The 14530-nt window shown below is 44.3% G+C and overlaps 1 protein-coding gene across 1 annotated transcript in view; it reads left to right on the top strand.

Annotated features, from left to right (window-relative positions):
* Nucleotides 1-12550, top strand: part of GNPNAT1 (glucosamine-phosphate N-acetyltransferase 1) — a 44929-nt gene extending 32379 nt beyond the window's left edge. The window contains exons 4-6 of the mRNA XM_082275131.1: nucleotides 1588-1715; nucleotides 9974-10035; nucleotides 12364-12550. Of these exons, the coding sequence (XP_082131257.1) occupies nucleotides 1588-1715; nucleotides 9974-10035; nucleotides 12364-12511 (338 nt within the window). The 3' untranslated portion in view covers nucleotides 12512-12550. The remainder of the gene's footprint in view (nucleotides 1-1587; nucleotides 1716-9973; nucleotides 10036-12363) is intronic.
* Nucleotides 12551-14530: the final 1980 nt, after the last annotated feature.

Genomic DNA, 14530 nt, shown 5'->3' on the forward strand with positions numbered 1-14530 from the left:
TCGCCTCCTCTCCAGGCTTAGGGGTCCAAGAAAGTTACTGTAGTGGTTTTGCAGGGGCCATGATGCCCTGCAGTCATAGTATAGTTCTCGGTCTTTCAGGATGAGTGACTGGGCGTTACACAAACCAGAAGAAGACTAAAGGCCCGTACACACGAGTCGAAATTCGGCCGGGAATTTTCGTCCCGACGACTGATCTGCCGATTTTCAGCTTGTTAGTATGATGCTTCCGACAACCGACTCCGACTTTTCGGCCGAAAAAATTCTGGTGTGCAGGCTATAAAATTTTTGTCCTCCGTCAAAACACGGCCGATTTTCATGCAGTCAGTACAGATTTCGACAGGGAAAAATCTTATGAGCAAGACTGGGCATGCTCAGAGAAGAAAGAACACAAAGAAAGCAATCCAACACATGACATCACTTCTGAAGTAGAATTTTGTCGTGCGAGAAAATTTGCGTGCAGTCTAGGCACATTCCAACCAACAAAACACCACTCTGGACAAAAGATGGACGACCGGTCGGCGGAAATTCATTGCGTGTGTACGGGGCTTTAGATCATATAGAAGAGGTATTATAGGGGTCTCCAGATTAAAGTTAAATATTACAACCTAAGGTGCTTTTTGTAATTTTTAAATAGAACCTAGACAAAAAAGAAAAAGGCCAAAATACATTTTGAAACAAATGTCAGCAATGTGTAATATTAAGAAGAAAAAAGTGTTTTTCCATATATCATTTCTGTTGTGTGTATGTTCATTTACATACACACCACAACCCAAATTGCTTACATATACCAACTCCTGTGTAGTAATGCTACACAGTGACTGTGCATCACTGTTCCTCTCACTTAACAATCTTCTTGATTTTTTGCTATGCTCACTCTAAAAATATATTGTGTGATAATCGGATTTAGTTGTCATTTTATGCAATGGGTACATAGAGTTGAATCAGAAGTCCTTTAGGATAACTGTTACCCTAAAGTGGTTGTAAAGCCTAAACATTTATTACCCTAATGCACTGCCTGCATTAAGGTAAAAAATATTTCAGTATGTGTATCACCCCCTCGCCCCCCTTATAATTACCTGAGCCCAATTTTGATTCAGCACTGTGCCAGTATGCAGCGGCTCTCTTCTCTTCTCCCTGCTCTCACAGGCTTTGCTGAGAGCAGCAGAAGCCATTGACTCCTGCTGCTGTCAATCAAATCCTGTGACAAGGGAGACAGGTGCAGGGGACAATCTTGCTGTCTTCCTCTATAGATGCAAGCAGCGGGGCTCTGGAGCAAGCCCGTAGGTGTGGCAAAATAGAAAGTGGCTTCCTGTGGTGGCACACTGAGTAGAGGAGGAGCCAGGAGGGCCGGCTGGGGACCCGAGAAGAGGAGGATCGGGGCCACTCTGTGCAATACCATTCCACAGAGCAGGTAAGTATAACATGTTTGCTAGTTTGTAAAATATTTTTTTTTCTTTTAAAAGCTTTAATATCTCCAATTACACGGTAGATTCGCTTTTAGGACCTATAATAACCTGCCTTGGATATAATCCAGATTATCATAGGGAAATCACACTAAAACCAGCAAATTTATCTTTTCCTTGCTAGAAAAATTTGACCACATGAAGAAAACAGGGGACTACTTTGTGATTGTGGTGGAGGATTTGAATCTCGGACAGATCGTAGCTACGGCAACCTTAATTGTAGAACATAAATTTATACATGCGTGTTCAAAGGTATGTGATCAGTTTTCTTAAAACATTTTTATTGCTTGGTGAAGAGCTTTGTGGGGCACCGTCACTATGTGGCTGCATATCTTAGCTCTGTTTTTAAAGCTGCAGGCCGGTCAAAATTGAATGCTAATCCTTAAAATGCATGAGGACAATTCAGCCTACCTGCTTAGATTTTCAGCCACCCAAAATGTGGATATACAGAATTAGGCACCAGCTAAAAGGTGAAAGCGCTTAATGCACTTGGGGTTTAATGGACTGCTCACTATTGATGTAAATCACAGGCACTGGTGCTCACTATTGATGTAAATCACAGGCACTGGCTTTGCAAAGCATTTGGAAAGCTTTATTAACACAAAGCAAATACCTTTTGTCAATGAGACTTAACCATATCTGTGTAACTTTGCTTTCCTCATTGGCAGGTGCCTGCATCTTCATTTCTTTGGTGGCCAGTCCTTCATCTGACGATCCCATAATAGCAATTGTCTTACTGAAAGTGTGGGGGGGGGTTTATCCAAATTTATGTTCAGATGTGGTTATATTTACAGAAATTATGGACCTAAAATTAAAATACCTCCATTGTATAGTATCCTGAAAGGATAATGAAAGGGTAAAAAAGGTATCTCTTGATCTAGAAGTAATTGCATATCCCCTGGCATTGTTTGCTGCCAGAAGATCTTGGGCAAATGACATTCAAGCTGAGGGCTGGACAATGGCTCTGCCTGCTCGTTGACTGTCAGCAGACACCGTATGACCTAGCATGAGATCAGTGACTATCAGGAGACACTGCTGGGAGGATTTACAAATACTGGAGAGTGCAAAATCTGGTGCAGCAATGCCTAGAAACCAATCCGCTTCCAGCTTATTTAAACAAGCTGAAGTTAGAAGCTAATTGGCTTCTAACTGTACCAGATTGCACCAGAGTGCTTCAGTTTTAGAAAGAATCCCCCTGTGTGACCTAGAATTTGGCAATTCTTTTGTTACAGACCTATTACATGATTGACATCTTATTAGCTTTTCAAGAAGAACTTCAGTTTCTTTTTTCAAAGTCAGCAGCTACAAATCTGTCAGTTACCAATGCCTGGGATTGAGCGAGGTCTTCTAGCAGCCAGTTCTTCTTACCGCTGTGGTTTCCCAGCGCCATCATCTTGGATACTGCTGTGGCTTGCTGAAGAGTTACATCCGGCTCCACATTGCGCATGCACAAGCTGGCATAGTGCTTTGTGACTGGTCCTGCAGCCTCTTGGGACATGTGACATGTCCCAGGAGGCTGTGGGAGGGGAGGGGACAGAAAGGGACATCATCCTCACCTAGGAGAGGATTGCAGAAGTAAAAGCAAATACTGATAAGTCAATACCCGTTTTCCCCCTACCCCAAAAAAACCGGTAACTTGAGGGAGGGAGCGAACCAGCGGGACTTCACTTTTTGAGTGAAGTTCCACATTAAGATCATTGAACAGTCTAAATATGTAGGGGTGTTGATTGTACCTGTAACATAAACGTGAACGTAGATGTAACATAAATGTAAGAGTAGGGTAGTTTTTGCCAGTAGCTGAGATGTGATCTGTAAAAGTAGTGTAATTGTAAATATAGTTTAATTCTGTGCTATTAAAGATACAGTACTAAGTAATACACATATGTTCTTTAATTAGCATTTGGAAGGACAGCGCAAGTATCTAGGCCAGGAGTTACACCTAGATGCCAGTGAAGTTATCCTGTCCATATAGACCTAATATCTCACCTTCATGAAGCCTCAAAGAAAGTCCTGGCCACTTTGTCTTCAAGAATCTGAAGGGGACAGTCACAAGGCCCTGAACTGTCTGCCAGCTTTGACTTATATCAACACATCTGAGGAATCTATTTTTAGCTCTCATAAGAGCTAAAATATTAGTTGCAGAGAGATGAAAATAATGCCTTCTGATCGTGTACACGTAAATCTGTATTTGTAGCGTATGTAGAATCTTGGAGTAATTCTCCAACACGAAACATCCTGTGGGCTGGGACGGGAACACCCCCCAGGGTTTATTGGCCAAGGGCTAAAGTCCAGCCCACATCCATATTCCAAGAAATTGAGGCACATGGGATATGGACAGGGCGATTCCTACGAAGCCGGTTCAACTGGGAAATTATGGATGTTTCCACAATTCTTCTGTCAAGGATAAACTTTGGTAAAGTTTATTTCTGTTTTTATCCCTTTTTATTGTCCTAGTGAATGGCCAATTGTGTGTCCTTCCTTCTTCCTTTTTTTTGCAATTCTTTCTTTTTATTTTGTATATATTGAATGCACTGCCCACTTTTAGGATATTACATTTATACAATTAATAAGTGACTTCTGTGTACTGAGCTAGGGCTTGTATCCGTATCCCTGGAGAGATTGACAATCTTTATGCAATTGCACTGCATTGGCAGATTGTAAACCAGCAGATCTGGCAGATGGTGCATTGCCAGATGGTGATGTGTGTGTGTGTGTGTGTGTGTGTGTGTGTATATATATATATATATATGTGTGTGTGTTGTGGTGGCCTAGCAGACTAGTCTGTGGACAAACTGTTGGGTGGTGGCAAGCTCTCGTCTGGTGTGTGGACAGTGGGAAGATTAACACCGTGGTTTTAGCTTGTAGGATAGCTGGAGGAAGCCTAGAAGTGTGTGTGTGTGTGTGTGCTAATTGCTAGACTGTTCCCCCCAACCCTTAGAGTGCACCAGATTGTATGTAAGATTTGTACCTGCCTGTGTGAGGTCAGCCAGTTAGATTGGAGTGGAGTTTCCTTCTAGTGGTGGCCAAAGGTAGTTCGGGCTGTGAAAGTGTATCACGGCCAGTCTTATTTGCTTCAAATAAGTTCCCCCTCATAGTCCAGTCAAGGACCACGCCACGGTTAGCTAGCCGCCATGGGCGTGCGTTTTTGTGACAGTACCTTTTTTACTTTTTAGACTTTAATAATTATTTTCTACCATGGCCAAAGATGTAACATAAGCCTTGTTTTTATCTCTTTTGTTCATTGACGGCCACAGCTCCTGATTCTTCTTAATCATTGTGTTATATTGCCCCCTACAGGAGTAGAACACTAGGCAGGTAAAAGCTTGAATGCGCCTATGGGCAGTCCCAGGGGATATACTCCCACTCTCAGCTATAGGCACTCAGTTTTTTTTTCTGCCTAGTCAGGAGTAAAGACCTAGTTTTTTGTTGGGATCTTTGGTCCTGGCAATTTTTTCCCTTTTTACATGGAATTTTTTTCTATCCTTGCTTTGTTCCTGTGAGAATCTACATTCAGCTGCCGGACTGGGAGATGGACTGGATACTTTTTAAACCAATCCACAGGGTCCCCTCAGTCTGGCCAGCAAGCGTGCGCAGGCCTCAGCTCCGCGCTAGGTCGGCCACGACATAGCCCCACTGGACGGAGGCTGGCCTGCAAAACGTCTCGCGAGGGTGTATACGACCTGGCCTCGGCCTGAGTTGCAGCTTTCCTCCTGGCCGACAGCCCCCCATTCCGTTGGAAAGGTGGTCTGTCCAGAGCGGTGCGCACCCTGTTCCTGGTATGGTAAGTAGCTGTCCCCCCTCTTCCCCTGGATAGTTTTGGGGTGGGCCCCTCGGACAATTTGTTCCAGCCCTCTCTGCTGTACACATTCCAGGGGTGGAAAATTGGCAAGCGGATTACCTCAGTTTACAGGCGTTGGACCAGGGGGAATGGTCACTTCATCCGGAGGTGTTTTATCAGTTGTGTCTCCGGTGGGGTACTCCTGAGGTGGTCCTGTTGGCCTCTCGTCTCAACAGGAAGGTACAGAGGTTTGTGGCACTGGATCCTCTGGCCGACGCCAGAGTCAGTATTGTCAGATTTACGCCTTCCCCCCTCTCAAACTTATGCCAAGACTCCTGTGCATGATCGAGGCAGAAGGGAGTCTGGTCATTCTAGTGCAGCCGTCACTAAATGGCGGACCGCACAATGCTTTCACCCGGGCCGCGAGACCGCCTCCTGTATTCAGTCATTGGTTTGCTGGGACCGCGGGTGTCCCAGCAACGTGCTGTGTGTGTGCTACGCCCCCTCCTCACTGCGTCTCCCGGGCCGGTGTCCTGTCGGGCCGCGAGTAGGGGGTGTGACGTCATGCGCGCGCCCCGTCCGTGCTCCTGACTGCGGCTCTCATTCAGCCAGGCAGCGAGTTGGGACGTGACATTATGTGCGCGCCCCGCCCCCCTGCTTGCGGCTTCTGGCTCGGTTCCTGGCTCCTGGTATGTGGAGCACAAGGGGAGAAAGCAATGTGGTCATAGCTGCACTTAAAGCTGATGGGAGGTTTTTAAAGTGTGCAGATTGATGGGCATTTTTGTAGTGCTCATTAGAGTGCCCCATAAAAAAAAAAAAAAATGTGCCCATCAGCGTGCCCCTTATTTAATGTTAAGGGGCACTCTAATGGGCATATTTTATGTTAAGTGCAACGCTGATTTACACGTTTTGTTTTGCCCATCAGAGTGCCCCCTAACATAAAATGTGCCCATCAGAGTGCCTCCTAACCTAAAATGTGGCCATCAGAGTGCCCCCTAACATAAAATGTGCCCATTAGCGGGCCCCCTAACATAAAATGTGTCCATCTGAGTGCCCCTTAACCTAAAATGTGCCCATCAGAGTGCCCCCTAACATAAAATGTGCCCATTAGCGGGCCCCCTAACATAACATATGCCCATCAGAGTACCCCCTAACATAAAATGTGTCCATCTGAGTGCCCCTTAACATAAAATGTGCCCATCAGCGTGCCCCTTATTTTATGTTAAGGGTCACGCTGATGGGCATATTTTATGCTAAGGGGGCACTCTGTCCCTTAACATAAAATATGCCCATCAGAGTGCCCCCTTAGCATAAAATATGCCCATCAGCGTGACCCTTAACATAAAATAAGGGGCACGCTGATGGGCACATTTTATGTTAAGGGGCACTCAGATGGACACATTTTATGTTAGGGGGTACTCTGATGGGCATATTTTATGTTAAGGGACAATCTAATGGGCATATTTTATGTTAAGAGCAATGCTGATTTACACGTTTTGTTTTGCCCATCATCAACGTGCCCCTTAACATAAAATGTGCCCATCAGAGTGCCCCCTAACATAAAATGTGCCCATCTGAGTGCCCCCTAACATAAAATGTGCCCATCTGAGTGCCCCCTAACATAAAATGTGCCCATCTGAGTGCCCCCTAACATAAAATGTGCCCATCTGAGTGCCCCCTAACATAAAATGTGTCCATCTGAGTGCCCCTTAACATAAAATGTGCCCATCAGCGTGCCCCTTATTTTATGCTAAGGGTCACGCTGATGGGCAAATTTTATGCTAAGGGTCACGCTGATGGGCACATTTTATGTTAAGAGCAACGCTGATGGACACGTTTTGTTTTGCCCATCTTTCTGAGTCATAGCACAAACTTAAGATTCGGACCTCGGCCCAAAGAAAATTTTAGCAACTGGACCTCCTTGAATTTTAATTCATTACCCCTGTTCTAGTGGCTCCAGACTGGCCTCGCCGGTCTTGGTACGGCTGTTTGTCGATGCTCCTTGGAGACTTCCTCTCAGGGGAGATCTGCTATCCCAAGGGACAAACTTCCATCCTGCTTTACAAAAAGGTAGAATAAGCCTATGCGCTGACCATCAACCAGATGTAGTCAAAGGAAATTAAATAGAGTAAGAAATAAGAATAAATGAGACAATAGGGGCCCAAAGATTAGCAGGCATTTCCTAGCAGTGTCTCCACATTCATAAAGGAAAGTAAATAATAAAATAGAACTGACGCTCAATCACCCCCATTATGTATGATCCCTTGAGAAAGTCACGTTTATGCTGTGACGCAACGCGTCAGGAGAAGCATCTGACATCCCTTCCGGTCTTCGGCCGAGACCGTAAGTGCTTGGATTTCACTGCCTTGCCGCTGCCACGCTACTTATATGCTGTTTACACTTATACTAAATGTGAGTGCATCATTTTTATACCTATGTTTAAATAAATGCTTTTTAAACTTACTACACCATGAAGTGCCTCCTTTTATCGTTGGTTTGAGCTCCAAACCCTGCTTAGGATTTCACCCTTTGATGTTTTGATGCTGGCTTCTCAATAAGGACCTAAAGAGTCTGCCTTAAAGGAACCATCACTTTGTTGTTCTTTATGAACTGATGAACATTTTTCCACGTTTTTTTTATCTTCATTCATTGTTTTCTTTTTTATGCTACTTTCACCCAAATCTTTTATTTGTATTTGGGCGTTATTGTATAGATCTTGATTATATATCAAATTGTCATTTACCACTGTGATCATCTATATTGTGCACTATATCACTTTTTAGTGGGTTCAGACAGATCTCTCTCTCCCTCTCTCTCCTTTATTGGATCTGACCCTTTTATAGCGCGGTGCACTTTAGGAGTTTATTTTCACCACTTTTTTTTTTCTCAGTGATCCTTTCTTATCACGCTATATCATTGTGGTATTATACACAATTTTTGCACTATGCACTTTATCACTTTGTGATACTATTTCAGCATTAATTTGTATTTATTCATCACTTCCTATGATATTTATTTCATCTATTAATTTTACCTATTTATATTGCTGTTTATTTTTTGCACATATTGTCACTATACACATTACTGTTTATTATTGTGCATTGATTTGCTGTTGCTTTTAGATGTGTATTCTTAATCCATCCTGCTTTACAGTCGTTGGCTTTAATGGCTTGGCTGTTGAAAGCCAGGTGCTGAAGGATAGAGGTTTGTCTGATTCTGTGATTCCTACGCTGTTAAAGCCTAGAAAATCTACTTCTAGGATGATCTACCATTGTACTTGGAAGACGTACATTGTGTGGTGTGAGTCTTTTGGGGGTTCTCCCTCGCTCTTTTTCTGTGTCTTGGATCTTGGCTTTCCTCCAATGGGGGATTGAGCAGTGCCTGGCCTTGAGTACTATCAAGGGCAAGGTTTCGGCCTTGGTGGTTTTCTTTCAACGTCCATTGGCCACACATTCCTTGGTGCATACCTTTATCCAGGGAGTTCGACACTTGGCTCCTCCAGTGCGGTCTCCATTGCCGCCTGTGGGATCTCAATTTGGTGTTGTCAGTGCTCCAGAAGTCTCCTTTTGAAAATGTTCGGGAGGTTTCGTTGTCCCAGAAGGTGGCCTTTTTGGTGGCTATTACTTCTGCGTGCAGGGTATCGGAGCTGTTGGCGTTGTCTTGTCGTTCACCTTACCTGGTGGTTCACAGAGATAAGGTTGTTCTCCAACCCTGTCTGTCGTTCCTCCCAAAGGTCGTCTCTGATATTTCCATTTGAATGAAGACATTGTGTTGCGTTCCCTATGTCCCAGGCCTAAACATCCTAAGCAGATTGCCTTGCATTCCCTGGATGTGGTTCGGGCCATTATGGTGTACCTGGCAGCTACAGAGTCTTTTAGGAAGTCAGACTCACTATTTGTACTCACGGATGGACCTCGGAAAAAGGGTTGGCCGCTTCTGCTGCAAACATTTCCAGATGGATCAAACAGTGATTCAGGCCTATTCAATTAGGGGTCGGGTTCCTCCTTTCCCTATTAAGGTGCACTCTACTCGGGCACTTAGTGCCTCCTGGGCCTTCCGTCATCGGGCATCTGTGATGCAGGTTTGCAAGGCGGCCACCTGGTCATTGGTGCACAATTTCACAAAGTTTTATAAAGTGGATGTGTTGGCATCTGCGGATGCTTCTTTTGGCCGCAAGGTTTTGTAGGCTGCTATTTATAGGACCTGGTCCTCTTTGAGGGTGTATTCTTTTTTCAGGTGAGCTCCAGTTGTTTGTGGTTAAGCTCCATGTTACGTGGTTGGCTATGGTTAGCCTTGGGAATTTTTTTTTTTTTTCTGCTGTTTTCCCACCCTTCATGTTTAACACGGCTTTGAGACGTCCCAATGGTTAAGAAGAATCAGGAGCTGTGTCCTTCAATGAACGAAAGAGAAAATGGGATTTTTGACCATTTCTCTGATGTTCATTGACAGACACAGCACCCACCCCTCTGTGGAGTTGGCTTTCTTCTGACACAGCTTGTAACAAAACTGAGTACTTATAGCTGAGAGTGGGTGTATACCCCCTGCGACTGCCCATAGGCGTAGTCAAGTTTTTTCCTGCCTAGTGTCCTACTCCTGTAGGGGGCAGTATAACCCAATGGTTAAGAAGAATAAGGAGCTGTGTCTGTCAATGAACATCAGAGAAATGGGTTTTACGGTAAGTCAAAAGTCCTATTTATTCGTTACCTTCTCATCTTCGTTTTCTTTTCTGCAGAGAGGTCGGATAGAAGAGGTGGTCGTAAGTGATGAATGTCGAGGCAAACAGCTTGGAAAATTGTAAGTAACAGTCCAATGCCATCTTGCCACACATCTTGTTTATTCTGGTATGTTTTCTTTTTACCCTAAAATATGAACATGGTTAACAGATGATGCACAGCAAAATGAACCACAAATACAGAAAATAGAATAGTACAAACAAACTGGAATCACAAGTATAAAAAAAAAAAGTTATGAACAGATGAAATGCATATTAAAGCAGTACTTTACCCAAAATATGGGGTTCTGCTTTTCTGCCTCCTACCCCGCTTCTCTAAAACCCTTTTGAAGGGGGGGTAGATACCTGGTTTTGACAGGTACCCTCTCCCATTTCTGCCCAGATTGCTGCGGTTGATCCACCTAAAGTTTTCCCATATACCCCCCCCCCCCCCCCCAACCAACCTTGCCAATGCCAGGAACCCAAAGACCAGTAAAGAACCGGCTTAGGTGAGGGAAGCGCTGAATCCTTGGACAGGTAAGTGTCCTTTTAGTAAAACTCAGCAGCTACAGTATTTGTAGCTACTGATTTTTATTTTTTTTTTGTTCCTAGGGTGAAGAACCGCTTTAAGAATATTTATGAAAGAAAAGCAAAAAAAGAACAAGAAAAGTAACAAAATACCAGACAAGCGCAACCTGTCCAGGCAGGGCTTTAAAGGAGAAGGAAACCCTACAATACCTAGGGAGTAAAGACTTTTGGCAGAACAGACCTGCAAAGTCAGTTTAGACTCTTGGTTATTCCTGGTATCTGTACAATGCTGGGAATGGGCCAACTGATGCATGGGATGTACTTCCTGTGCTTGTTTACAGGAGTTGCATCACCAATGGTTGCCCAATGGCTTAAGAGGACCTGGGAGAATCAGCAGCAGAGAGTGGTGTTTTTTGGTTTGGTGCTGCCCTAGGCAAGACTAAAATTGGGCGCCCCACTATGTAAATTTGCTCCACCCCTTCCTGTTTAAGGTTCAACCCCTTTTTATTTAGGGTCCACCTCTTCCTATTAGAGCGCCACCTCTTCCTCTCTGTAAATTAAAAGCATGGTCTCTGGTGGGCTGTGTGAACTCTCAAGTGGCTATGTGGGGTCTCTGGTGGCTATCCTTCACTTGCAGTCCTTCACTTTTGGGAGGGTCCCAGCATGAACCCCTGAGATCTAAGGATGCGACTCCCTTCAAAATTGAAGGACTCAAAGTCCCAGCATGAACCCCTGAGATCTAAGGATGTGACCCCTTAGATCTCACAGGTATATGCTGGAACCTGTAGTCCTTCACTAGTGGATGTCACATCCTCAGCTCTGAGGGGCTTATGTTGGGAGCTGCAGGCCTTCACTTTTTGGAAAAGTGAAGGACTACAAGTCCCAGCATGAACCCCTCCTCTTTGTATGGGTCTCTGGCTCTGCAATGCCCGGCTCCCTTATGACACTGCAAACACGGTTCCAATCTGGTGCCCAGCCTACCCTCAGAGTTTCCTACCCTAAGATCATGGAGATGGAGGAGGTGGGTGGACATTGCTAGGTGTGGAGCGGTAGAGGAAGTTTAAATCCTCCTCTGCTTTGAATGCTGGGGCCACGGCCTCCCTCTGCATTAGGGCGGGGACGTGACCTTACTGGTTGCTAGGCGTCAGGCACTGCAGCCCTAGCAACCAGTGGGAATTAGAGACAGCTGTGGAACCAGCTATGGGTCTCAGCCTGGGATTAATATGGTTAGTAAAGCGACACTATTTCTGCGCCTCGTGGCAGCCTTTTTTGGGGGCATGAGATCAGTAGCCCAGTCTGCCCCTGTTCTCTGCAGTCCTCAGTGGGAAGTCTCCTTTCTAGTGTCCCTTCTGCCGGGTGGTGCCGCCACCCTGGAAAATGCTGCCCAAGGCAAACCCCCCTTGGTGTCAGTGGCCTGGAACAATCATTGCTAGAGGACATTACCAAAGGAGATGGGTGTGTGCCCGTATGACTGTAGATTATGACAGAGGCTTGCCCCACCAGTAGAGTTTATTTCACTTTAATGCCCCCCTCTCCAGCAGTAAATCCTCACCTGTCATAGGGAAAATACCAGGTATTTCTGATTTTAGAGCAGCATGTAATTCCCCTTTCTTTTGTAGGACAGTACTGGTGCTTGGTAACTGGCCCTGCGCTGTCACAACAGAGTGTAGAAAGTGCGGGCTGGTGTGTGTACTGTACTAGCCCATACATTAAACACCAGCCCACATGGGAAAACCGTTTTCCTGTACAGGCTAGTGTGAACAAGTCCTAAACATACAGATTCTTGCATAGGTTAAGCTGTGACAGGTTCTCTTCAGCTTTTTGATTCTCAGAAAATAACCCTAATTTATCACTAATACTTGATTCCTTGTTTTCCCCCGCAGGTTAGTATCTGTGCTTACATTGCTAAGCAAAAAGCTTGACTGTTACAAAGTTACACTTGAATGCAAGCCCAAAAACGTTGCCTTTTATGAAAAGTTTGGCTACAGCTCCTCAGACGAGACCTACATGCAGTGTCGATTCTTTGAATAAATTTCCACTGAAACCTTTACCAAAGTGACAGAGAGGGAGCGAGATGAACGCCTTCACAAAGAGAGGGACGCCTGGACTGATTGCTGTAATAAAAACATGTAAATAACAGAATTGTTTTTAAACTATTTAAGAAAAAAATTTAATTTTGTTAATAAGAGAAGGAAAAAAAAATCTTTGCATAAATGATCAGAATGGTACAGGGAAAACAATTACAGAATTATCAGAAGAGTTTAAAATGTTTCACAGTTGGAATAATTTAAAAATTGTATGTATAGAAAACTTTTTTTCCTTTTTTAATTGTAAGATAAGAGTAAAGAAAGGTGTGTTGTTTTTTTTCTACTGTAGTCCATTTATTTTTGCATCTGTGTTCCCTTTTTGGAGAGGTTTTCCTTTAATTCCAGTTGAGGAAACTGCAAAAGGAAATGATGGACATTTCTATAAAATTAAGGGAATCCCCTTTTTAGTTGTTACAAAAACGGGTATCGCTATTTGAAGATTTCCCTTTAAGGGCTCTTTCACACATGGAGTCCGTCGGGCGGACTCAGTTTTTCTCAGCGGGGGATCGATTTGCCGATCCTCGCTGAGCAGGAGGATGACAGCTGTTCTCCGTGCTGTGTGCAGAGACACAGCTGTCAGAGCCCCATGCATCTCTAAGGGGGAATCGGATGGGAACGGACCTTCTGTCCGTTCTCATCTGATCTGATGGACAGATGGAAAATAGGGTTTCCATCCGTCCAAGTTTGAGACATGTCTCCGCTGACATCCGATGCCCCATAGAGATGCATGGGGTGACCATTCAGATCCGCCAAAAAAAACTGACAGGTGGATCTGAACGGTCCGCCTGTGTGAAAGGGGCCTTAAGCTGAATTCCGGCCTTCCCTTCAGTCTTGCTCAGGCTCCTCCCGTGTACTGAAATTGCTTACTCTGATTTCACTGCACACTGTGAGCTTCTCAGAATGGGTGTTAGTAGCTACAGTAAGTCAGATTAGAGCCTGCCTCTTTTTCTGGCAGGAGGACATCCAACATCTATCATTTCCTTTCTGACTGTCCCTTGCCCACCACCTTTATACTTTGGATAGCAGTTCTTCAATCATGGAGGCTTAGCATTACATGGGGTGGTTTGCATGCAAAAAAGCCTGCCTAGAAACACCCACTCCCCCAGACTGTCATCCACCCAGCATTTCGATGTTTGCATAACTCCTTCTAACAGCCAACCTACTACTTGCATTAGTGGGCTGTCCCCACCCCCCATAATTCATACATTGGGATTGGAAATATGCCCCAATATCTAAGGCCCTGTTCGCACTTGAGCATTTTTCAGCTCGTAAAACGCTCATCTCTGAAGTCTCTCAAAACGCCCAACAAGCAAAATCTCATTCATTTCAATGGCCCCTGTTCACATTTGAGCGTTTTGCAAAACGCCTGAAGCTCAAAAAAGTACATGAGCTTCTTTTTTGGCACATTACAAGCTTTTTTGTTGTGAATGTTTGCCTCTAAACACCTGAAAACAATACGCTCAGGTGTGAATGGAGCCTTAACTGCAGGGAGAGGGTAAATTTTGCTGCAGCATTCTCAGTGAAGAACACTAAGGAGGAAACCTAGAGATTAAAGGCACCCTCTTCTATGCTGCAGGGAACAGCTTTGTAGAGTTTTTATTTTTTTTATTTTTTAGTAGAACTATAGGCAACCTTTTTATTTTGGATTGAGTAAGGAAGGGTTATAACCCCTGATGGATATAGATATATATATAATATCATTTATTATTATTTTTTTTTTTTTTACAATGTCCCATTGCAGAGTTTTTTTTCCTTCACTTCCTGTCCTATAGCCAAACAAGGAGTGAGAGAAAATCCTTGCAAACTAAGGGAATTCCTTGGGAACACGCAGGTCACCAGAACTAGTTTCCCCATTGGAAGATTTCCACTCTATTACTTTTCTGGGGACAGCCCAAAATTTGGGATTTTCTTTTACTCTCACTTTCAATGATTAATTGAGCGTAAACTCCCTTGTATGATTTTT

The sequence above is a fragment of the Pelophylax lessonae genome, assembly GCF_965119305.1.
Source record: "Pelophylax lessonae genome assembly, chromosome: 13".
Lineage (NCBI taxonomy): Eukaryota > Metazoa > Chordata > Amphibia > Anura > Ranidae > Pelophylax > Pelophylax lessonae.